This window comes from Lontra canadensis, unplaced genomic scaffold, assembly GCF_010015895.1.
Source record: "Lontra canadensis isolate GAN:19392208 unplaced genomic scaffold, GSC_riverotter_1.0 scaffold29, whole genome shotgun sequence".
NCBI classification, from domain to species: Eukaryota; Metazoa; Chordata; class Mammalia; order Carnivora; family Mustelidae; genus Lontra; species Lontra canadensis.
This window is the reverse complement of record NW_022631023.1, coordinates 8,875,026-8,901,082: the sequence shown is the minus strand read 5'-3', so window position 1 is coordinate 8,901,082 and position 26,057 is coordinate 8,875,026. Positions and strand designations below refer to the sequence as shown.

Below are 26,057 nucleotides of genomic sequence, written 5' to 3'. Positions count from 1 at the left end.
AACTGGTTTCCTCAGAGCCCAGCTCCTTGATGGGAGCAGGAGAACTCAACTCTAGCAAGATTCCCTGAAAACCCCCGTGGCAAGGTCCTCCCCCAGAAAGCCAACCAAAAACAAAAATCAAAAAACAAGAGGACAACCACCACTACTTCATAGATATAACTTTTATTTTTAATTTGTTCCCACAATTCTGGTTCTTTTCTTTTTTTTTATATAACTTTTTAACCTATTTACCATCACAATAAGATGTTCAGTACATCAAATTCCATAATAACCTTTTAACCTGAACTTTTTTGATACATATACCTGTGTATTTCTTTTGTTTTTCTATTTTTAAATTTATTTTATTTTATTAATATTCATATAGAGATAAGATTCAAGGTAATCCCCTTTCCCCAATCAATGCTACCCCTATATGTAAACCAGTTTTAATTCCCCTTTATCTTGCAAAAGTTGAGTCCTTTAAAAAAGATATCAAGATATATTGAGGAAGAATCAAAATAACCTTCCTCGCCCACACTGAGAATTTATAACCACCCTCCCATCTTTTTCTTCTGTCAGTGTTTCTGTATATTTGTTTTTGTTCTGGTAGTATATAAATCTTATACTTGGGGTTCATTTTGATGGGGATCTTTTTTTTAATTTATTTATTTTTTTTCTTGTCATCTTATTTTGTTGGTCTTCTTGTTTCTCTGTTTTTGTTTGTATATGTCATAAATCTTACCTTTGGGGCCCATTTGGGCTGGGCCTTCTCTTTTATCTTTCTTATTTTTTATTCCTGTCTCTCTCTCTCTCTCTTTCTTGTTTTCTTTTTTCTTTCCTTTTCGTGGGGACTCCTGATTGCTCAGAAGCATTCCAGGATGGACCTTGCCTGAACCACAATTGATACATTCTGCTACACATCCATTCAGCCATCTCTCACCAAAATGACTAGGAGGAGGAATGCCCAATGAAAGAAAAATTCAGAAACTGGGCCCTCACCATCGGAGTTTTTGGATATGGACATAAACAGTATGTTGGAAAGGGAATTCAAGCTAACTAGGCAATAGCTAGGTTGGAGGAAGCCTTTGATGACAAAATGGAATTGATTAGGGAAGAAGTGAAAGTCACCAGGGATAATGTTAACAATGCTCTCAATGAGTTCCAATCTAATCTAAATTCTCTAAAAGCTAGGGTAACTGAGGCAGAAGATAGAATTAGTGATCTGGAGGACAAACAGAGAAAAAAGATCAGGAGGAAGGCTGGAACAAACAGCTTAGAAGCCATGAAAACAGAATTAGGGAAATAAATGATGCCATGAAACGTTCCAATGTCAGAATTATTGGAATTATACTGAGGGGGAGGAAAAAGAAAGAAGACTAGAAGATATAGTTGAACAAATTCTCCATGAAAATTTTCCCAATCTGGTGAATGGAACCAGTGTTAGTGTACTAGAGGCAAAAAGGTCTGCCCCCAAGATCATAGAATCAAGAAAGACGTCAAGACAACTGATTGTGAAAATGATGAATCATAATTTTAGACAGGAGCTCTTGAAAGCATCTAGGGGGAAGAAATTCCTTACATACAGAGGAAAGCCCATCAGAATAAGGTCAGACCTGTCCACAGAAACCTGACAAGCCAGAAAGGGCTGGCAAGATGTATTCAGGGCACTAAATGAGAAGAACATGCAGCTAAGAATACTTTATCCAGCAAGACTGACCTTCAAAATGGATGGAGACATAAAGAGCTTCCAAGACCGGCAAGGTTTACAAGAGTATGGGACCACCAAGCCGGCACTGCAAGAAATATTAAGGGGGAGGGGAGTTCTACAAAACAGGGAAAAAAAACAAGAATATCATTGAACAGAAATATATGGAGACAATCTATAGAAACAAAGACCTCGCAGGTAACATGATGTCAATAAAAACGTAACTCTCAGTAATCACTCTCAATGTGAATGGCCTAAATGCACCCGTAAAATGACACACGGTTGCAGATTGGATAAAACGATAGGACCCATCCATATGTTGTCTACAAGAGACCCATTTTGAACCTAAGGATACATCCAGACTGAAAGTGAAGGGATGGAGAAGCATCTCTCATGCCAATGGGCCTCAAAAGAAGGCCAGGGTAGCAATTCTCATATCAGATTAATTAGATTTTAAACTAAAGACTGTAGTCAGAGATACAGAAGGACACTACATAATTCTTAAAGGGACTATACACCAAGAAGATCTAACAATTGTAAATATTTATGCCCCCAATATGGGAGCAGCCAATTACACATAAAAACTAGTAATCAAGATAGTCATATTGATATGAATACATTAATAGTAGGAGATCTTACCACACCACTCTCAGTAACAGATCATCCAAGCAGAAAATCAATAAAGAAAAAAGAGCATTGAATGACATATTGGACCAGATGGATCTCACAGATATATACATAACATTCCACCCTAAAACAACAGAATACTCATTCTTCTCGAGTGCACATGGAACTTTCTCCAGAATAGACCATCTACTGGGTCACAAATCAGGGCTCAACCAATACCAAAAGACTGAGATTATTCCCTGCATGTTCTCAAATCACGATGCTTCAAAACTGGAGCTCAACATCAAGTAAAAGTTTGGAAGGAATTCAAACACCCAGAAGCTAAAGACCACCTTGCTTAAGAAAGCTTGGATCAGCCAGGAAATCAAAGAAGAACTTAAACAATTCATGGAAACCAATGAGAATGAAGACACTTTGGTCCAAAACCTGTGGGATACAGCAAAGGTAGTCCTAAGGGGGAAATACATAGCCATCCAAGCCTTCCTCAAAAAAACTGAGAAATCCAGAATACACCAGCTGTCTCTACACCTTAAAGAACTGGATAATCAACAACAAATTAAGCCAACTCCACACACACAAGAGGGGAAATAATCAAGATTAGAGCAGAGATCAATGAGATAGAAACTAGAGATACAGTAGAATGCATCAATGAAACTAGAAGCTGGTTTTTTTAAAGAATCAATAAGATCGATAAACCACTGGCCAAACTAATCCAAAAGAAAAGAAAGAAGGCCCAAGTTAATAAAATTATGAATGAAAAGGAAGAGATCACAACTAACTCCAAGGAAACAGAAACAATTATCAGAAATTATTATCAACAGTTATATGCCAAAAAGTTAAGCAATCTAGATGAAATGGATGCATTCCTAGAAAACTATAAACTTCCAAAATTGAACCAGGAAGAAATTGACAACCTGAATAGACTGATATCTAGTAACGAGATTGAAGCAGTGATCCAAAACCTCCCAAAAACAAGAGCCCAGGACCTGACAGATTCCCTGGGGAATTCTACCAAAATTTCAAAGAAGAAATAACACCTATTCTCCTGAAGCTATTTCAAAAAATTGAAGCAGAAGGAAAACTTCCAGATCCTTTTTATGAAGCCAACATTACCCTGATCCCCAAGCCAGGCAAATACCCCACCAAAAAGGAGAATTTCAGACCAATATCCCTGATGAATATGGATGCTTAGATTCTTAACAAGATCCTAGCTAATAGGATCCAATAGCACATTAAAAAGTTTATCCACCATGACCAGGTGGGATTCATCCCTGGGTTTAAAGGATGGCTCAACATTCACAAATCAATCAATGTGATAGAACAAATCAATAAGAGAAGAGAGAAGAACCACATGGTCCTCTCAATTGATGCAGAAAGAGCATCTGAAAAATCCAGAATCCATTCCTGATTAAAACGCTTCAAAGTATAGGGATAGAGGGAACATTCTTCAACTTCATAAAGTCTATCTATGAAAAATCCACAGCAAATATTATCCTCAATAGGAAAAACCTTCCCTTTGAGATCAGGAACACGACAAGGATGCTCACTCTCACCACTCTTGTTCAACATAGTATTAGAAGTCCTAGCAACAGCAATCATACAACAAACAGAAATAAAAGGTATTCAAATTGGCAATGAAGAAGTCAAACTCTCTCTCTTCGCAGATGACATGATTCTTTATACGGAAAACCCGAAGATTCCACCCTCAAACTACTAGAACTCATACAGCAATTCAGTAATGTGGCAGGATACAAAGTCAATGTACAGAAATCAGTGGCTTTCTTATACAATAACAATGAAAATACAGAAAGGAAAATTAGAGAATTGATTCCATTTATTATAGCACCAAGAACCATAAGACACCTGGGAATAAACCTAACCAAAGAGGTAAAGGATCTGTATTCGAGAAACTACAGAACACTCATGAAAGAAATTGAAGAAGACACATCGGAAAAATAAACATTGTTAAAATGTCTATACTGCCTAGAGCAATCTATACTTTCAATGCCATTCCAATCAAAATTCCACCGGCATTTTTCAAAGAGCTGGAGCAAACAATCCTAAAATTTGTATGGAATCAGAAGAGACCCCAAATTGCGAAGGAAATGTTGAAAAAGAAAAGCAAAACTGGGGGCATCATGTTGCCTGATTTCAAGCTTTACTACAAAGCTGTGATCACCAAGACAGCATGGTATTGGCATAAAAGCAGACACATAGACCAGTGGAACAGAGTAGAGAGCCCAGATATGGACCCTCAACTCTATGGTCAAATAATCTTCAACAAAGCAGGAAAAAATATACAGTGGAAAAAAGGCAGTCTCTTCAATAAATGGTGCTGGGAAAATTGGACAGCTATATGTAGAAGAATGAAACTCGACCATTCTCTTACACCATACACAAAGATAAACTCGAAATGGATAAAAGACCTCAACATGAGGCAGGACTCCATCAGAATCCTAGAGAAGAACATAGGCAGTAACCTCTTCGATATCAACCACAGCAACTTCTTTCAAGATATGTCTCCAAAGGCAAAGGAAACAAAAGCGAAAATGAACTTTTGGGACTTCATTAAGATCAAAAGCTTCTGCACAGCAAAGGAAACAGTCAACAAAACAAAGAGGCAACCCACGGAATGGGAGAAGATATTTGCAAATGACAGTACAGACAAAAGGCTGATATCCAGAACTCCTCAAACTCAACACACACAAAACATATAATCATGTCAAAAAATGAGCAGAAGACATGAACAGACACTTCTCCAATGAAGACATACAAATGGCTATCAGACACATGAAAAAATGTTCATCATCACTAGCCATCAGGGAGATTCAAATCAAAACCACATCAAGAAACCACCTTACACCAGTTAGAATGGCCAAAATTAACAAGACAGTAAACGACGTGTGTTGCAGAGGATGTGGAGAAAGGGGAACCCTCTTACACTGTTGGTGGGAATGCAAGTTGGTGCAGCCACTTTGGAAAGCAGTGTGGAGATTCCTCAAGAAAAATAGAGCTTCCCTATGACCCTGCCATTGCACTATTGGGTATTTACCCCAAAGATACAGATGTAGTGAAAAGAAGGGCCATCTGTACCCCAATGTTCATAGAAGAAATGGCCATGTCGCCATACTGTGGAAAGAACAAGACGCCCTTCACCGGACAAATGGATAAGGAAGATGTGGTCCATATACACTATGGAGTATTATGCCTCCATCAGAAAGGATGAATACCCAACTTTTGTAGCAACATGGACGGGACTGGAAGAGTTTATGCTGAGTGAAATAAGTCAAGCAGAGAGAGTCAATTATCATATGGTTTCACTTATTTGTGGAGCATAAGAAATAATACAGAGGACATGGGGAGATGGAGAGGAGAAGGGAGCTGGGGGAAAGTGGAGGGGGAGACAAACCATGAGAGACTATGGACTCTGAAAAACAATCTGAGGATTTTGAAGGGGCGGGGGGTGGGAGGTTGGGGGAACCAGGTGGTGGGTATTAGAGAGGGCATGGATTGCATGGAGCACTGGGTGTGGTGCAAAAACAATGAATACTGTTACGCTGAAAAGAAATAAAAAATTTAAAAAAAAAAAGAAAAGAAAAAGAAAAAGAAACTAAAAATTTGTATGGAACCACAAAAGACCCCAAATAGCTAAAGTGATCCTCAAAAAAAGGAACAAAGTTGGAGGCATGGTACTTCCTGATTTCAAGCTATATTACAAAGCTAGAACAGTACGGTACTGGCCTAAAAACCATCACATGGAAGAGAATAGAGAGCCCAGACATAAACCCACACATACATGTTCAACTAAATTTTGACAAGGCCACCAAGAACACACAATAGGGTCTCTTCAATAAATGGTGCCAGGGAAACTAGATATCCACATGCAAAACAGTAAAACTGGACCCCTATCTTATACCATTCACAAAAATTAACTCAAAACAGAACAAAGATTCAAATGTAAGACCTGAAACCATAAAACTCCTAGTAGAAAACATAGGAGAAAAGACCCTTGACATGGGTCTTACCAATGATTTCTTGGATAAGACATCAAAAGTACAGGTAACAAAAGCTAAAATATGCAAGTGGGACTCCTTCAAACTAAAGAGATTCTGCACAACAAGGAAACAATCAATGAATTGAAAAAAAAAAAAAAGCCTGTAGGAGAGGTGAAAACATTTGCAAACTGTATGTAAGATAACAGGTTAATATCCAAAATATACAAAGAACTCATACAATTCAATAGCAAGAAAAGCAAATATTATGATTTTAAAATGGGCATAGGACCTGAATAGACATTTTTCAGAAAGAAAAAAAAAAGACATACAAAAGATATACGAAAAGATGCTTAACATCATTAATCATCAGGAAAATACAGATCAAAACCACAATGAGATAACATCTAGTATGATGCCTATTACCAAAAAGACCAGGGATCTTGATGTTGGTGAGGATGTGGAGAAAAAGGACACTTGGATACTGCTGGTGGTAGTATACTGGTATGACCATTATGGAAAGCAATATTAACAGTTCCACAAAAAATTTAAAATTGAATTACCATATGATCGAGCAATCCCACTTCTGGGCATATATCCAAAGGAATTGAAGTCAGTATCTCAAAAAAAGAGATATCTGCACACCCACATTCATTACAGCATTATTCAAAATAGTCAAGATACTGGAACAATGTAAAGTGTGCTTCAACAGATGAATGGGTAAAGAAAATGTGATACATATATACAATGGAATATTATTTAGCCATGAAAAAGGAAATCCTGCCACATGCAACTACTTCAATCAGTCTGGAAGGCATTTTGCTAAGAGAAATAAGCCAGACTAAGAAAGACAAATACTGTATGATATTACCTACGTGGAATATTAAGTCGGGGGGAGCCAGTTTCATACAAATGGAGAACAGAATAGTGGTTGCCAGGGGCTGGAAGGATGGCAAAATGGAGCAGCATTGATCAAAGGGTACAGTTTTTTAGCTGTAAGAAGAGTGAGTTCAGAGGAACTAATGCACAGCATGGTGACTAGTTAATGCCATGGTACTGTTTACTTGAAAGTCACTGAGAGCAAACCATAAGCATTCCCATCACAGAAAGAAAATAAAAGTTAACGATGTTAACTATGTGAGCTGATGAATATGTTCATGATCTTGATCTCGGTAATCATTCTATAATGGGTACGTGTATCAAATCATCATATGTACACTTTAAGTTTTTACAAATATATTTGTTAATTATTCCTCAATAAAGTTTTTAAAAATGCATCACATGCAGTTCCCATGAACAGCTAAGGCTTGGCATGGCTGCTGCCACCCTTACTATCTGAGGCTTGGGAGGACCCCAGAAGCAAAGATCTACACTGCCTGCAACAAACTCACCCTTACACTTGACCCTCATCGTGCGTGACATCCTGAATTCCCTTTTATTGCAAACATTTTGAAGTTTCCCTGTATGACAAGGGCAAACTTAAAACTGGAATTTGTTACTGTCCTAATAACTACTGGGCAGACCCTGCACAGTCCTGTGCAGACTCTAGGCACCAACAGAAGCCTTTTAAATGCCCATCACCAGAGCTGCGTCACCAGACAAGGGCCCCTGAGATCAAAAGGAGAGTCTGCCACCGTCAGGACAAATTCCTCTGAAATGCGAGAAGGCTGCTTTTCCGGATCACTCACCCCTTCTCACTCCTCTGCCCTTAAGGGATGTGGGTGTCACAGTGACAGGGAGAGGGGTTGTAAAACGGAAAACCATGAGGAGAGGGCTTGGCCCCCAGGGATGCCAGGGCAGGACCTCCTCGTCGCACCTGGCTGCTGCTTGTTCCCTTTTGCCAGTCTGCCCAGTGAGATCGAGGAAGCTTCCTATTAGAAGATGAAAATGAAACAAAACAAACTGATGTAAGGGGGTCTATCCCCACTCTACACTGTAGGCTGCCCATTTTGGAAACAGAAATAGGTATAACGGGCAAGTGATAGACTTGAATTCAGGGACTCCTGGGTTTGAATCCCAATTGTGTGATGTGGATGGGTCCCCATGACCCCTCTGTCCCTCAGTTTCTTCATCTCTGGTAAAACATGGAATACTTGCCCCACAGAGCTACTGTGAAACGAGATGGGAAAATCAGATGAGAACGTGAAGGCCAGTGCAGGGAGGGGCTCAGCTCCTGTTACTGTCTCTCCGCCCCTTCTTGGGCTGGGGCTGCCACTTTTCCTTTCTCCTCCAACTCCCTCACTTCCACTGATTCTTCTATAGAAGAATACAGTTTGGGGAATCCATTTGGGGATTCCATTTGGGGAGACCATCTAGGTCTCACACTATGGAAGGAGAATGCAGGCCAGTGTGATGTCTGCTAGAATCACAAAGAAAACGTGGATTCTGATAGACCAAATCCGGGGTCCGGAGCAAGCTCCTCAGCCTTTCAAGGCTTCCACCACAAAATGAGGGGGTCTGAGTGGATTATCTCAAGGCCCTCTGTCACCCCAACCCTCTGGTAAGACCCGTATTCAGAGGCCCAGCCTCGGAGTCACAGAATCTGGGGTGTGCCTAATATTTCACACATTGAGTCATGAGATGACCAACTAAAATCCGGGGACCAGCACCTCAGAGGGCACTTCTCCTCTAGAATCTCTACATCAGTGGTTCGTTCACAAAGGGCACTGATATCACCTGGGGCCTCCGTGAAAATACATATTCCTGGCCCTACCCTCAGAGATTCTGTGGGTTTGGAATGGGCTTGTAGAACCTGGCAGTGTCTGATGCCATGGTCAGGGGTCCACATCCTAACAAGCAATAATAAAAGTTTCAACTTCCTGTGACTCAGGTAGCTCCACTCCCACCCCATATGGCTCTGGGCTCACACTGAATACCCTCGGCCCCAATACTTCCCTTCTCTGAGCCGGTTTGCTCTTCTGGAAAATGTAGCTAGTAACACCCTCTCTCAGGGACTGGGCTATCGTTTTTGAAGATGGGTTCCCTGGGCCATGAGTCTGCTCTTCAACATATTAAAGGGTCTCTTTGCTTATCAAAAGTGCCAGGAGAGGGGCGCCTGGGTGGTTCAGTCGTTATTAAGCGTCTGCCTTCCACTCAGGTCATGATCCCAGGGTCTTGGAATCGAGCCCCGCATTGGGCTCCCTTCTCCCTCTCTCACTCCTCCTGCTTGTGTGTTCCCTCTCTCGCTGTGTCTCTCTCTGCCAAATACATAAAAAATCTTAAAAAAATGAAAAGTGCCAAGAGTATAGATTTAAACAGGCAAGACTGTAGCATTTCAACCCTCCAAATGTTCTTCCAAGAATGATCAACCCAGCTACACAGAGCCCTGATCAGGTGAGATCAGGAGCCTCCGTACACCTGTGTGTGCCTTCCACAAATACAATCTTTGCTGTATGAACATCACAAGCATGGCGTCTGGAGGCGGACAGGTTTGAACCCCAGCTCTGCCCCTCAGCAGCTATGTGACCTCAGCAATAACTTAATATTTATGTTTACAAAAAGCAGGAAAATACTTTCTCATCAGATCATGGTAAGGATGGACAAGATAACAAATGTAATGTGTGGGCATTTACAGACATTGTCAGATTGACAGCCTCTGGCCTTCCTGGAAAAAGTGTTAGCTGCAGGTGAGAAGAGGGGTAGAATCCTAATTAGGCACTAACCTTATTTGTTTAAAAAAATAGGTTTACTGACATCTAGCTCATAGGCCATACCACTGACCCATTTAACGTGTACAATCCAGTGGGCCTCAGAATTCCTGCTGAACCACACGGCCATCACAACTCGAGAGCACTTCTGTCACCCCAGAGAGAAACCCTGCACTCTAGCCCTTGCCACCCAATCCCGGCAGCGCCCCAGCCTACCCCAGGGAACCACTAATCTACTTCCCATTGCTCTAGATTTGCCAGTTCGGCATATTTCTTATAAATGCTATTATATGTGATCTTTTGTGACGGGGTTCTTTCATTTAGCATGTCTTTAAGGCTCATCCGTGTTGTGCCATGTATGGGTATTTTGCTCCTTTCCGTGCCTGAATAATATTCCATTTTATGGAAAAATCTCATTTTCTGTATCCATTCATTCTCAGATGAACCTTTGGATTGGGGCTGTTAGGAACAAGTGCTATACAAACAACTACGAACATTCATGTTCAAGTTTTTGTGTGGATGTTTTCAAGTCTTGGGTATGTATACCTAGGAGGGGAATTGCTGGGTCATAAACTCTGGGCTACACCTTTGGAGGAACTGCCAGACTGTTGTTCAAAGCAGCTGCACCGCTGGACTTCTCCCTCAGCAGTGTAAGAGGGCTCCAATTTCTCTACATCCTCGACAATTTATCTTTTTTACAGCTGTCTTTGTGGGTGTGAAGTGGTAACCTTGCATTTTTATTAAGTTCTACTATACTTTTGTGAGTTTTTAAAGAATTTACTCGCAGCCTCGTGTTAAAACTTAACTATAGAATAGGAGGAAATTAAACATGAAGATATCCCCTCAGGGAAAGGTTACAACAGAATGATAAAGACAGAAAGACGCCCTCTGAAAGGTGAGAGAGAACAGCACCAGAGAGGGTACATGGCATTGTGGTGGGTGGTGGGCTGGCACGTTGCATACTGGCTTTGTTGTATGTGGGACACTGGCAGGGTTAAAGAAAAATGCTTCAGGCCTATTTCTTCCCTCTTACTGTTCCATTCCCTTGAATTCACAAATGACTTTCTGGATCTGTTAAAAAAAAAAAAAAAAAAGTCTTTTTCCAAGTAAACCAGCATGGTCACATGCCCGACAAAGCTCTCAATTCAAATGTCAAATGTCACAAAACCCAAATTCAAAACTGATTTGAGTTTTGTGACACTTTGCTCCGCTGGAGAAAACTTACTGCTCAACATGAACCTATCACACAGAACGCGGCTGCTGTCTGACAACGGAGGATCTAAAATAAATTCCTATTTCTGAACCCTAATGGCTCAGAACAGGGTGGTATCTAGATGCTTCGGTGAAAGCCACTTTCATAGAATGAACAGCTCTGATTTCCTAGGTCATTTACCAGTCTCTACCTTCAGGGTGCCCCAATCTAAGGAGTGCTTCTTCTGTTTTTAGCTTGAAGTATTTGAGGTATGCCTCAAATAGCCCTTAACCCTCAGGCCAAATCAGCCCTTATGGGAGGCTTAGCACCCACAAACTCTGTAATCAGATGGCAACAAGGGGAGGGAGGGTTGCTGTTAGGAACCTCGGCCATGCCCAAAGCACTAGCAAGGAGAAAACAGAAAAGGAGGAAGATGGAAAGGGTGCTGGCGGAGGCAGGGCATGGGACACTAAAGAAGGAAGAAAACAGTGCTGCTGGGAAAAGATCAGCAGCACAGACTGCCCCTCCTGTTTTGAGAGATGGGTTTGCTGGCCCCCATGATGATTTTGCAAGGACAAGCCAAAGGAGGCTGCGCTGTCACTGTCAACAATGGGTTACCCTGCGGGCCAGACTGCCTTCCAAGACCCACAGATTTCTTGCAAGCATTGTCTACAAATGGAAAGGTTTTACTCTTATGTTTTTCAAATATGCATTGATCCAGTATGAATGATGAAACACTTCTCGTTTGTAAATGTGTGATGACTTTAGTCACTGTATTTTTTTCTAAGCACTGGACAACTAAAGCAAAACTATTACCACAACTCTGTGAAGTTTTTCATGTTAACGGGGGGCTTTATTTTCAGAAGGTATAAAGCGCCTTCAAGGAGGAGCTCATGTACTATATATTATATATATATTAAGACAGGTCTAAATGTCCACAAATAAGAGAAAAAATAAACATGGTATAGCACAAGGGTCGGCAAACCATGGCCCATGACCTGTCTCTGTAAATAGTTTGACTGGAACACAGCCATGCAACCTGTTTGTATATTGTCTCCATGTTGTACGATATAGTTGGGACAAAGACCGTATGGCTCAGAAAGCTTAAAGCAATGACTATCTACCCCTTGAAAGTTTGCAGACCCCTGGTATAGCATATCCAGAAACACACTGCAGCTAATTAAAAATAAAGTCAACACCAATTATACATATGAACAGGGAAAGATGTCCAGATACTCTGACTGCCTTCTAAAGGGAGTGGGCCCGTTTATTTGGGTTGTATTCCACAAGGGCAGAAATTCCAATGCTGAGGAAGAATGCAAAATTGGGAGAGAAAACCATACTCTGACTGGGGTAGACCCTGCACTGTATGGCCCAAGTCTGGCCCCAACTTTGGAGAGGCCCAGTGGTCCCTGAAGACACCACCCCCCGCATGACTCATACAGGGATCCCCTCAGGCCAAGGACTGGTGAGGGCTGAGGAGGAAACATCCCTTCTTCCCACCTGGTTCTGAAAATGATAAAGAAGAGTAAGGGGAGGAGCAAGAAGGTAGAGGAGTAGGAGATCGAGATATCATCAGGTCCCAGGACTTCAGCTAGACAGTTATCAACTGTCTAAACACCATTCTGAACACCTACAAACTCAACAGGAGACAGAAGAGAAGAAGAGCGGCAATTCTAGGAACAGTAAATTGACCACTTTCCAGAAGGTAGGACGTTTGGAGAAGTGAATCTGAAGCAATGGGAAGATAGACCTCTGGGGGAGGGTTCGGCTCCCGGCAAGCTGTGGAACAGCAGAGCACAAAATCAGAACTTTTAGAAGTCTGCTCCACTGAGGGACACCGCTCCAGAGGCTAAGCGGGGGTGGAGCCCTCATGGAGACAGTGTGATCTCAGAACCCGCAGGGTCACAGAAAGACTGGGGGTGTCTGAGTATGGCAAAGCTCCCAGGTATTGGAGCAGGGAACTCGGCTGCAGAAACAGAGCCAAGGGGGTGGGGGGGAGTCTCAGCTCAGGGTTACCTTAAACTGTGGTCCAAGGCTCAGGCGGGCCACTGCTCTTCAAGCAGGGACCCCACAAGTGGCAGATCCAGAGAGACCTTCTCCTTCCTCCTCTAAGCATAGTGGCATGGGAGTGAGTGGCAGGAATCTGCTGGATTTGGACACTCCAAACAGGGCTTTGCGCCAGTGATAGAAACGCTCGGTCACAGGCCAGGTAAGCTCTAAGTGCAGCTGGAGACCATGGAGGCAGGAGAGATTGACTGTTTTTCTCTGACAGTGCACTGAGGAGTGGGGCCCTGAGCTCTCAGCTCCTCCAGGCCAGAGTTGGGGAGGCCACCATTTTCATTCCCGTCCTCCAAAGCTGTACGGAAAGCATTTAGGGAACAAAAGCTATCAAGAACAAACCCAAGCAGATTGCTTAGCCCGGCCCCTGGCAAGGGCGGTGCAATTCCACCTTGGGCAAAGATATTTGAGAATCACTGCAACAGGCCCCTCCCCAAGAAGATCAGGAAGAACATCCAGCCAGGACGAAGCTCAACAATCAAGGAGAACAATGGAAATCCAGAGCTGGGGAAAAGTAACACATAGAATTCATGGCTTTTATCCCGTGATCCTTTAATCTTTCAAAGTTAAATTTTTCAAAGTTTTTTATTCTATTTTAGTTTTTCCTCTCTCCTATTATAATGTTTTTTAACTATTTTATCTTATCAATATCTTTTTAAAAATCCTTTTGAACTTTCATTTAGCCATATTTTATCCCTCCATTGTAAATACCCCTATTATTTGTGGCTTTTTATTATAGGGCTTTTTTTTTTTCCTTTAAAATTGTGGCATATAATTTCTTCTAATAGATCAAAATACACCCTGAATCTAGTGCATAGCTTTATTCTAGTCTCCAGCCTCATCACAGTCTTTCCCTTTTTTTCTTTTTTCAACCCACTTCTTATCAATTCCTTTTTTAGAATCCTTTTTAATTTTCATCTTTAGATAGATAGGTAGATATTATATATATACTATATAATATATAATACACACACACACAACACACACACACACACACATTTTTTTTCTTATTTTCCCCCATTTCTTCTCCCCCGACCCAATTTCAGGTCTCTTCTGATTTGATTAGTGGTTATTTTTCTAGGGTTGTTGCTATCCTTTTAGCATTTTGTTCTCATTCATATATTTTATCTGGATAAAATGACAAGGCAGAAAAACTCACCCCAAAAAAAAAAACAAGTGGCAGTACCAACAACTAGGGACCTAATCAATATGGACATTAATAATATGTCAGAACTAGAGTTCAGAATGACGATTACCAAGGTGCTAGCTGGGCTTGGTAAAAGCATGGAAGATATTAGAGAATCCCTTTCTGGAGAAATAAAAGAACTAAAATCTAACTAAACTGAAATCAAAAAAGCTATTAATGAGATGCAATAAAAAATGGAGGCTCTTACTGCTAGGTACATGAGGCAGAAGAGAGAATTAGTGATATAGAAGACCAAATGATAGAGGATAAAGAAGCTGAGCAAAAGAGACACAACTACTGGACCAGGAGGGGAGAATTTAAGAGATAAGTGACACTATAAGCTGAAACAGTATTAGAATAATTGGGATCTCAGAAGAAGAAAGAGAGAGGGAGCAGAAGGTATAATGGAAAAAATTATAGCAGAGAATTTCCCTAATATGGCAAAGGGAACAAGCATCAAAATCCAGAAGGCACAGAGAATCCCCTTCAAACTCAATAAAAATAGTTCCACACCCCATCATCTAATAGTAAAACTTACAAGTCTCAGTGACAAAGAGAAAATCCTGAAAGCAGCTCGGGACAAGAGGTCTGTAACATACAACAGTAGAAATATTAGACGGGCAACAGACCTAACCACAGAGACCTGGCAGGCCAGAAAGGACTGGCATGATATATTCAGAGCACTAAACGAGAAAAATATGCAGCCAATACTATATATATCCAACTAGGTTGTCACTGAAAATAGAAGCAAAGAAAAAGGGCTTCCAGGACAAACAAAAATTAAAAGAATTTGCAACCACCAAGGCAGCCCTACAGGAAATATTAAAAGGGGTCCTTAAAGCAAAGAGAGAGCCTAAAAGTAACAAAGACCAGAAAGAACAGAGACAATATACAGTAACAGTCACCTTACAGGGAATACAGTGGCACTAAATTCATATCTTTCAATAGTTATCCTGAATGTAAATGGGCTAAATGCCCCAATCAAAAGACACAGGGTATCGGAACGGATTTTAACAAAAATACCTATCAATATGCTGTCTACAAGAAACTCATTTTAGACCCAAAGACACCTCCACATTGAAAGTGAGGGGAGGGAAAATGATTTACCATGCTAATGGACATCAAAAGAAAGCTGGCGTGGCAATCCCTTTATCAGACAAATTAGACTTCAAGCCAAAGACTATAATAAGAGATGAGAAAGGACACTATATCCTACTTAAAGGGTCTGTCCAACAAGAAGATCTAAAACTTTTAAATATCTATGCCCCTAACATGGGAGCAGCCGATTATATAAAACAATTAAAAACAAAATTAAAGAAACATGTCAACAATAATACAATAATAGTAAGGGACTTTAAACCACCCCCCCCTCGCTGAAATGGAAAAATCATCTAAGCAAATGATCAACAAGGAAATAAAAGCGTTAAATGACACACTGGACCAGATGGACATCATGTAGATATATTAAGAACATTTCATCCGAAAACAATAGAATACACGTTCTTCTCTAGTACACATGGAACATTCTCCAGAATAGATCACATTCTGGGTCACAAATCAGGTCTCAACTGGTACCAAAAGATTGGGATCATTCCCTGCATATTTTCAGACCACAATGTTCTGAAGCTAAAACTCAATCACAAGAGAAACATTGGAAAGAACTCAAATATATGGAAGCTAAAGAGCATCCTACTAAAGAATGAATGGGTCAACCAGGAAATTAGAGAAGAATTGAAAAAATTCATGGAAACAAGTGAAAAAATTCATGGAAACAACTGTTCAAAATCTGTGAAGCACATCAAAGGCAGTCCTGAGATGAAAGTATATAGCAATATAAGCCTTTCTCAAGAAACAAGAAAGGTCTCAAGTACACAACCTACACCTACACACCTACACAACCCTACACCTAAAGGAGCTGGAGAAGGAACAGCAGAGAAAGCCTAAACCCAGCAGGAGAAGAGAAATAATAAAGATCAGAACAGAAATCAGTGAACTAGAAACCAAAAGAACAGTAGAACAAATCAATGAAACTAGGAGCTGGTTCTTTGAAAGAACTAATAAGATTGATAAACCCCTGGCCAGACTTATCAAAAAGAAAAGAGAAAGGACCCAAATTAATTAAAATCATGAATGAAAGAGGAGAGATCACAACCAACACCAAAGAAATATAAACAATTATAAGAACATATTATGGGCAACTATATGCCAGCAAATTTGACAATCTGGAAGAAATGGATACATTCCTAGAGACATAGAAACTACCAAAACTGAACCAGGGAGAAACAGAAAACCTGAACAGACCCATAACCAGTCTGATTCTGATTGAAGCAGCCATCAAAAATTTCCCAACAAACAAGAGCCCAGGGCCAGACGGCTTCCCAGGGAATTCTACTGAACATTTAAAGAATTAATACCTATTCTCCTGAAACTGTTCCAAAAAGTAGAAATGGAAGGAAAACTTGCAAACTCATTTGATGAGGCCAGCATTACCTTGATCCCAAAACCAGACAAAGACCCCATCAAAAAGGAGAATTACAGGGCGCCTGGGTGGCTCCGAGGGTTAAAGCCTCTGCCTTCAGCTCAGGTCATGATCCCAGGGTCCTGGGATCAAGCCCCACATCGGGCTCTCTGCTCAGCGGGGAGCCTGCTTCCTCCACTCTCTGAATGCCTCTCTGCCTACTTGTAATCTCTGTCAAATAGATAAATAAAATCTTTAAAAAAATAAAAAAAGGAGAATTACAGACCAATATCCTTCATGAACACAGACGCAAAAATTCTCACCAAAATACTAGCCAATAGGATCCAACAGTACATTAAAAGGATTATTCGCTATGACCAAGTGGGACTTCTTCCTGGGCTGCAAGGTTTGGTTCAACATCCGCAAATCAATCGATGTGATACAATACATTAGTAAAAGAAAGAACAAGAACCATATGATACTCTCAATAGATGCAAAAATGTATTTGACAAAGTACAGCATCCTTTCTTGATCAAAACTCTTCACGGTGTAGGCATAGAGGGTACATACCTCAGCATCATCAAAGCCACCTATGAAAAGCCCACAGAGAATATCATTCTCAATGGGGAAAAACTGAAAGCTTTCCCCTAAGATCAGGAACATAGCAGGGATGTCCACTATCACCACTGCTATTCAACACAGTACTAGAAGTCCTAGCCTCAGCAATCAGACAACAAAAAGAAATAAAAGGCATGTGAATTGGCAAAGAAGTCAAACTCTCACTCTTTGCAGATGATTATGATACTTTATGTGGAAAACCCAAAAGACTCCACTCCAAAACTGCTAGAACTCATACAGGAATTCAGTAAAATGTCAGGATATAAAATCAATACACAGAAATAAGTTGCATTTCTATACATAAACACCAAGACAGGAGAAAGAGAAATTAAGGAATCAATCCCATTTACAATTGCACCCAAAACCATAAGATACCTAGGAATAAACCTAACCAAAGAGGCAAAAAATCTATACTCATAAAACTATAAAGTACTCATAAAAGAAATTGAGGAAGACACAAAGAAATGGAAAAACGTTCCATGCTCATGGGCTGGAAGAACAAATATTGTGAAAATGTCTATGCTACCTAAAGCAATCTACACATTTAATGCAATCTGTATCAAAATACCATCAATTTAAAAACAAAAAAATTTTAGGGTCTAATAGTAAATATTCCAAGGGTGAAAAACAAAACAAAACAAAATACCATCAATTTTTTTCAAAGAAATGGAACAAATAATCCTAAAATTCATATGAAAGCAGAAAAGACCCCAAATAGCCAGAGGAATGTTGAAAAAGAAAACCAGTGTTGGCGGCATCAAAATCCCAGCCTTCAGGCTCTATTACAAAGCTGTCATCATCAAGACAGCAGGGTACTGGCACTAAAACAGACACGTAGATCAATGGAACAGACTAGAGAGCCTAGAAATAGACCCTCAACTCTATGGTCAACTAATCTTCAACAAAGCAGGAAGAATGTCCAATGGAAAAAAGACAGTCTCTTCAACAAATGGTGTTGGGAAAATTGGACAGCCACATGCAGAAGAATGAAGCTGGACCATTTCCTTACACCACACACAAAAATAGGCTCAAAATGGATGAAAGACCTCAATGTGAGACAGGAGTTCATCAAAATCCTTAAGGAGAACACAGGCAGCAACCTCTCCGACCTCAGCCACAGCAACTTCTTCCTAGAAATATCACCAAAGGCAAGGAAACAAGGGCAAAAATGAACTATTGGGACTTCATCAAGATCAAAAGCTTTTGCACAGCAAAGGAAACAGTCAACAAAGCCAAAAGACAACTGACAGAATGGGAGAAAATATTTGCAAATGACATATCGAGTAAAGAGCTAGTATCCAAAACCTAAAAAGAACTTAACCAAACTCAACACCCAAGGAACAAATAATCCAATCAAGAAAAGGGCAGAAGACATCCAGATGGCCAACAGACACATGAAAAAGTGCTCAACATCACTTGTCATCAAAGAAATACAAATCAAAAACCACAGTGAGATACCACCTCACACCAGTCAGAATGGCTAAAATTAACAAGTCGGGAAACGACAGATGTTGGTGAGGATGCAGAGAAAGGGGAACCCTCCTACGCTGTTGGTGGGAATGCAAGCTGGTGCAGCCACTCTGGAAAACAGTATGGAGGTTCCTCAAAAAGTTGAAAATAGAGCTACCCTATGACCCAGCAATCGCACTACCAAGTACTAACCCTAAAGATACAAATGTAGTGATCCGAAGGGGCACGTACACACAGATGTTTATAGCAGCAATGTCCACAATAGCCAAACTATGGAAAGAACCTAGATTCCATCAACAGATGAATGGATAAAGAAGATGTGGTATGTATATACAATGGAATACCATGCAGCCATCAAAAGAAATGAAATCCTGCCATTTGCAACAATGTGGATGGAACTAGAGGGTACCATGCTGAGCGAAATAAGTCAATCAAAGACAATCACCATATGATCTCTCTGATATGAGGAATATGAGAGGCAGGGTGAGGGGTTTGCTGGTAGGGAAGGAAAAAATAAAACAAGATGGGATCAGGAGGGAGACAAACCATAAGAGACTCTTGATCTCATAAAACAAACTGAGGGTTGCTGGGGGTGGGGGGTAGGGATAGTGGCTGGGTTATGGACACTGGGGAGGGTATGTACTATGATGAGTGCTGTGAAATGTGTAAGCATGATGATTCACAGACCTATACCCCTGGGGCAAATAATACATGTTAATTAAAAAAAAAAAAAGGCAAGATTAAGGATGGAAGTTCACATATTACCATGGCTTTAAGGCAGTTTACCTACACGGAACCCCAGAATCAAGCACACATCCCCACTGAGGTGGAGCTGTGCCAGGCTCCCCAACTGGTACACTGATGCCCACTGAAATGGAGGTGACAGGCCCATAGGTATAAACCAGATCCCCATGTTAGGACAGCACAGTACACCCTGGACAAGAACACACCCAACCTATGGACCCTGGTCCCTCTGAGAGCAGGGTGTGAGGGCATTTTCACTATAGAACACACTAGACATAGCATCTTAGGCAATTTCTTCAGGATAACTATGAGGCGTAAATAAAACACTGCACACCAAGGCCTGAGCACATTGCCTCACATCCAGCAATGCTAGTATTTAATAAATGTTATTGTCTTATGTTTCAATCGTAGTCCAGTTTTTATGACGGGTACATATTTGCTTCTGTGATATATAATACCGGCTAACTTCCTCACAGTGGTCCTGAATGTTCACTGACAGACATGAGAACACTATGAAAAGTGTAAATACCAAGCCAAGATCTAAAAAGTACTAAATAGTACATGTTTTTATATAAAAACCATTCTTGGAGGGAAGTTGATAGCCTAAAATATTTTTAGGGGGAAAAAAGGGGGGGAGGTAAACACTCTTAATTAAAAATGACCAACTGAGCCCAAAAATTCATCTCCTATTCCTCCCAAACTCCCATTAAAATGACAGAAAAGCAGCAGAATAAAAGAGTTAAACACCCATGAGAAAAAGAATGGATAAGGGACATATCTAATAAGAGATTCAAACACATACTGGAAAATTGCCAACAAAGGGAGGTCTGCTAAGGCAGGCCCCGCTCTCTCCTGTATTTAATGACTGAACTTTCATTCTGTAAAAAATCAGAGACAGACAGTGCCCCAACTGTCCCTCCCACTACCGATTCCCTGGTCCCTAGTAAGTGAGGCCAACAAGGGGAGAGGCAGCACCTCCTGGGGCCTCTGCGGACATGTGTCCCAGCCGCTTATTAGCCTTTCCACTGGGTCGGGGGTCAGAGCTGATACACAGGGCGTCCACTCCCATTCCTGCCCAACAATCTCCTTTCCCGATTGGAAATCAGAACCGAAAAACATGGTGTGGCTTGCTCCAGCTCAGTGCAGCTGGGGGTAAAGCCCCACTGAGACCCCGGCCAGTCCCGCACTCCCCATACTCCCCACTCAAAGCCACCCACCGCCAGCTCATCCCTAAACCTGATGGTATCAGAACATAATAAACATACAACTTCTTGCCCTTTTACAGGTGCTGAGGCAGAGAGGAAGTAGGACACCGAGTGAAAGGCCACACACAGAGTCCCTCACAGCCCCCTCTCTCCTTACAGCGCAGTGCCTTCCTCCTCCTTCTTCCTGCAGGACTGTGGTCCATTTTGAGCACATCAGAGGCGCTGCGAGGACGGCACATCTGTCTCCACTCCATGTACTGCTCCAGAATCCACAGAGCCTGCCCTGCCCCCCCACCCCCTCCACCTCCCCAACCCCACCCCCCCACAGATACCCTTCAAAGCCTGAGGAGCAGCCACTGCTCCACCCCACAAACAAAGAAAGCAAAAGGAGTAGGATTCAGTAAACAATTGTTTAATAGAAACCATTCACTGACTATAAATGATTCTATACAAAATAAATCTTTGTCACACCCACCACAGGAGGTGACCAAATGCATTAGGTGAAGTTACCTAAAAGTCGTTTGCAAACTGTTTAGAATCTCAGCAGAGGCCTGCAGAATCATTAGCTCTTCTGCCCACAATGTTTCTACCAAAGTTAGTTGGTTTATCAAAGCCACTTCTTCATCTTTCATATGAGAAACCTGGAAAGTATTTTAAAATTAATTTTTTACTGTAGTAAAATATAAACAAACATAAAATTTACCATTATGACCACTTTTCCGTGTACAGTTCAATGGCATTAAATACGCTCTAAGTGTTATGTAACTGTCACCATTGAGTGTCCCCAGGATTCCTTCACCGTCTCTAACAGAAACTTTATACCCATTACACACAAACCCCATTCCCCTCACCCCCGGCCCCTGGTAACCTCTACTCTACTTTCTGTCTCTATGAGTTTGCCTATGCTGGACAGTGGAATCATACAACATTCGTCTTCTTGTATTCTGGTTTATTTTACTTAGCATTATGTCTTGAAGGTTCATTAAAATTATTTTTCAATCCCAGTAATGTTTTCATTAAAATGAGCTGGTTTCTCAGGGCACCTGGGTGGCTCAGTTGGTAAAACAACTGCCTGCCTTCAGAGTAGATCATGATCCCAGAGTCCTGGGATCAAGCCCCACTGGGGCTCCCTGCTCAGCAGGGAGTCTGCTTCGCCCTCTGCCCCTCCCTCTGCTCATTCTCTCTATCTCAAATAAATAAAATCTTTAAAAAAAATATTTTTTAAAGTCTTTTAAAATTAAAATAAATTTAAATTTAAAATTAAAATGAAATCTTTTTGAAAAAATATTTCCCATTTAATGAAAACAACTACTAAATAGAAATATTTTTAAAAGTACTTGAAAATTCATGCAATAATTTTACCTACTGAATCTATATGCACAATGTTAACAGTCAAAAAACCCAGAAATTACACCAACATTCATCTATTTAAGGCATCAAAAGAATCCAATATTCTAGAAACATACCTTTTGCAGCATAGCATTGGTTTCCTCTATGAAATAATGACATATTTTCTGGGCTATGACCAAACTTCTCTTCTCATTTGTATCTGAAATGATCTCCCCAAGAAGTATTTTTTTCCAGCATGTACTAAAACCAAATTGTTCAGTAAGATAATGTCAGCAGGCTCTCAAAAGGTAAAGAAGGCTTTTTACACTTCAACCTAACTCTTTTCCTATTTTTCCAGAAGCATAATCAACTCATTCCATTAGCACATTCCCTGAAAGCTCCTACCACATGCAGCTCCTGTTGCAGCAGACAAGGTACAGAAGGAGGAGAAACAACTGATAGTAAGAATCAAGGGGACTGACGCTGTTTGTAGGGAGGGACTCAATCTGATTGATTATCACTGCAATTGTGTCAGGCACGTGAGTGAGTGCTGTCCTGTCCACCAGGCCTGGAAACACAGCTGAAGACAGAAGGTGACTCCCAGACAAAAGGGCTAAGGCTGAGGAGCAAAGACAGTAGAACTTTCCTTCTCTCCAAGTGACAGTCTTTTCTAAACTATGGCAAACTGAAGAGATAAAAGGCTCTGGAGATGGAAAGAGCAATCGACAGCGAAGGCCTTCTGTGCATGGAGGTCATTCCCATTTTACGCTGTGAAAATATGCAAGAAATGCGGTTCCGGGGGCATGGGGAGCCAACTGCCTTCAGGCAGAGGAGCAGAAGTGTTGCAGGGTAAGCAAGAGGGAGCCACAGCAAGACGCCGAGCCAGACGGGGGCAGAGCCAAAACTGCGTGCTGGCAAGAAGCACTACGCAGAGCGGAAGAGGGTGAAGGAATAAATTCTGGATGCCGAGAGTCCAAAGCAGAATGGCTTAGGAGGGGAAAGATAAGGTGAAAACTGCCACATCAGAGTTGAAGTATACAGACGTCACTTAGAAATTCAGGACAGCTCATAAGCCATGGAAAAGTCTTACAAGTCTTCAGCTTCAGAAACAACAACGGAAACCTCAGGAATAGCTAAGTTCTCAGGGAAGAAACGAAGGAAGGAAATCACTATATGCCCAGCACAGGGTTTCATATAAAACAATTATCTAATTAACTCTTCACAATTACCTAGTAAAGAAAGCATTTAGTATTCCCACGTTTGACACAAACTAAGAATTGGGAATGGTAAGGAACTCCCCCTAGGTGACAAAGCTAAGGAGAGGTAGAACCCGCATGCAAACAATATTCGGCCAAATTGCCACCGGTTCTGCCACATCACCCCAGACCGTTAGGAGTAACTCAAAGAGGGAGGAAAAGAGGCCTCGGGGTGTCCTCTCAGGCCTTTTGCCATGAAGGATTTACAGAAGCTTACAAGGGCACACACGAGGTGAAATACAAGGTTAAGATGAATGGACAGTGAAAACAAGACAAAAGGAAAGGTGAAAGGAGGAAGAGTAAAATAAACCAGAATAAACTGCGTGCCTTAAAATCCTGCATGTCTGGATAGGCCACAAATCTGCCACTGAGTTTTCTAGCAAACAACAGAGAAAACTATCAGATACAGAATCCACAGCGGCTATAAGATAAAAACACACCATCTGCTGAGAATAAACACAACTATTTCTGGGGTTGAGATGAGGAAGTAATTTTTTCTCTGAGTCCTTACAGCAGGAGAGGTAAGCATTATCCCGACAGAGTTACTCAATGAGCACCAAATACTTCGAGGCACTGTTCCAAGGGCTAACTCTATGCATTAGCTCCTTTAGTCCTCCCAACTGCTGGAGGATGGGGTCAGTATCCTCAGCAACTCCTCCCTTCCTATGGTTCCTCTCATGTGAGCCTTTGCTAAGCAATGCACCCAGGCTGAAGGAAGTCCCTGCACTGGGCAGTGGACAGTCCTTTCCATGCTGGGGGAGGGACCGGCAGCCTCAAGGTAACATTAAGGAGCCTAACCAAGACGTGTGTCTCCACCCGGGGTTCCCCTCTACCTGCCTTCCCCTCTACCTGCCTTCCCCATGGAAATTTCCAGGCCTCTCCTTTAGCAGGGGGCTGGATCTGCGCACGGGGGCAGAACCAGAGGGGAGGAGCTGTTTGCCCCAAAGAAAAAACTACCTACTCCGGACTTCCCTTTGAACAGTGCCAAGGCTCACATTTTTTAAAATATTTACTCTAGGAAAAGAAATATATATATTTACTCTAGGGTTTCCTGGGGGGGTTCGGTCAGTTGGGCATCTGACTGTTGATTTCAGCTCAGGTCATGCATGATCTCAGCATCCTGAGCTGAAGCTTGTGTCGGGCTCCACGCTGAGCACAGAGCTTGCTTGAGATTCTCTCTCCCCTTCTCCTTCTGCTCCTCCCCCACTCGCATGTCATATGAGCATTCTCCCTCTCAAATAAATAAATAAATAAAATCTTAAAAATAAAAAAAAAATCGACTCTGAACAACTGCAGGTCACCAGGGAAAATAATACCTGAAAATAAAAAGTTCTCAGGGTCATGTACTCTGATTTCAACTCTAAAACCAGATTCCAGAAATGGTGAAAACTTAGAAGTGAAATGCTCAGGCCATGGGCAAGTTCCATAAAGAATAAGCCTCCCGTTATACAATGGCATCCGTTCTCCTCCCAGGCGGGGTATCTGAGTGTAAGCCGAGCGAGGCCCCAAAGTTACATACAGGTTGTAACTACAGCTCAAAACCAACACAGACGACACTTACAATTCTTCGGCCTCCAGACATAACAACTTAAGAGCTGTGAGTAACCTCCAAGATGGTCCATCCCATCCAAACGTTAAATTTCTAAAGCATAAGAACAAATAACAACACACTGGTCACTTCAGTACTTCGTGACACCATGGCAAATGGCTGAAGAACCAAACGCTTTCCGAAGGCTAAACATTATGTAACTTGTGTCTTGGCCACAAAGGCAAAAGAGAAAAATAAGTCTGCAAATCCTTAAGAACAAAGCCAGAGCAGGGGAAAAAAAAAAAAAATCATTTCTGTTTAAAAAGAAAATGTAGGGACACCTGGGTGGCTCAGTGGGTTAAGCCTCTGCCTTAGCCTCGGGTCATGGTCTCAAGGTCCTGGGATCGAGCCCCGCATCGGGATCTCTGCTCGGCGGGGAGCCTACTTTCCCCTCTCTCTCTCTCTGCCTGCTGCTCTGCCTACTTGTGATTTCTCTCTCTGTCAAATAAATAAAATCTTAAAAAAAAAAAATGTAAAAGGGGCGCTGGGGTGGCTCAGGTGATTAAAGGTCTGCCTTCAGCCCAGGTCATGATCCCGGGGAGTCCTGGGATCAAGCCTTACATCGGCGTGCTCCCTGCTTAGTGGAGAGCCTGCCCCTCCCTCTGCTCCCTCTCCCTCTCTCAAATAAGTCTTTAAATTAAAAAAAAGGCTGGGGGGGTTAAAAAACAACTTTCCCACTAATTTCAGTAAGGAGCTAAATCTGGTTGAGGAAGCCAGAGGAAGAGGGCCAGTGCCTCAGGTCCCAGTGAGATGAAAGATGAAGAATCAGAGCTCCCTGGGCATCAAACAAATGGCGGCCACCACAGCCAGAGTGCCCTCACCATGCTGCTGGACCATGTAAAACTTCATTTTATTTAGAGAAGAAAATCTGAGACCGTCTCCACTTGGCATCTCCACCCAGCCAGCAACCCCAGTCCTGCACCCTAAGTGCCTACACCATGTTACTGAGTGACTGACAGAGAGCCAGCCTGGCCTGCAGGAGCCCAATGCCATCCCACTG

The 26,057-nt window shown here is 41.7% G+C and overlaps 1 protein-coding gene across 1 annotated transcript in view; it reads right to left on the bottom strand.

Moving 5' to 3' along the window:
- Positions 1–26,057, bottom strand: part of SETD4 (SET domain containing 4) — a 61,354-nt gene that overhangs the window by 13,012 nt on the left and 22,285 nt on the right. The window contains exons 9-11 of the mRNA XM_032865366.1: positions 25,031–25,111; positions 22,351–22,474; positions 21,395–21,525 (exon numbers count right to left, since the gene is read on the bottom strand). Coding sequence (XP_032721257.1) covers positions 21,395–21,525; positions 22,351–22,474; positions 25,031–25,111 — 336 coding nt within the window. The remainder of the gene's footprint in view (positions 1–21,394; positions 21,526–22,350; positions 22,475–25,030; positions 25,112–26,057) is intronic.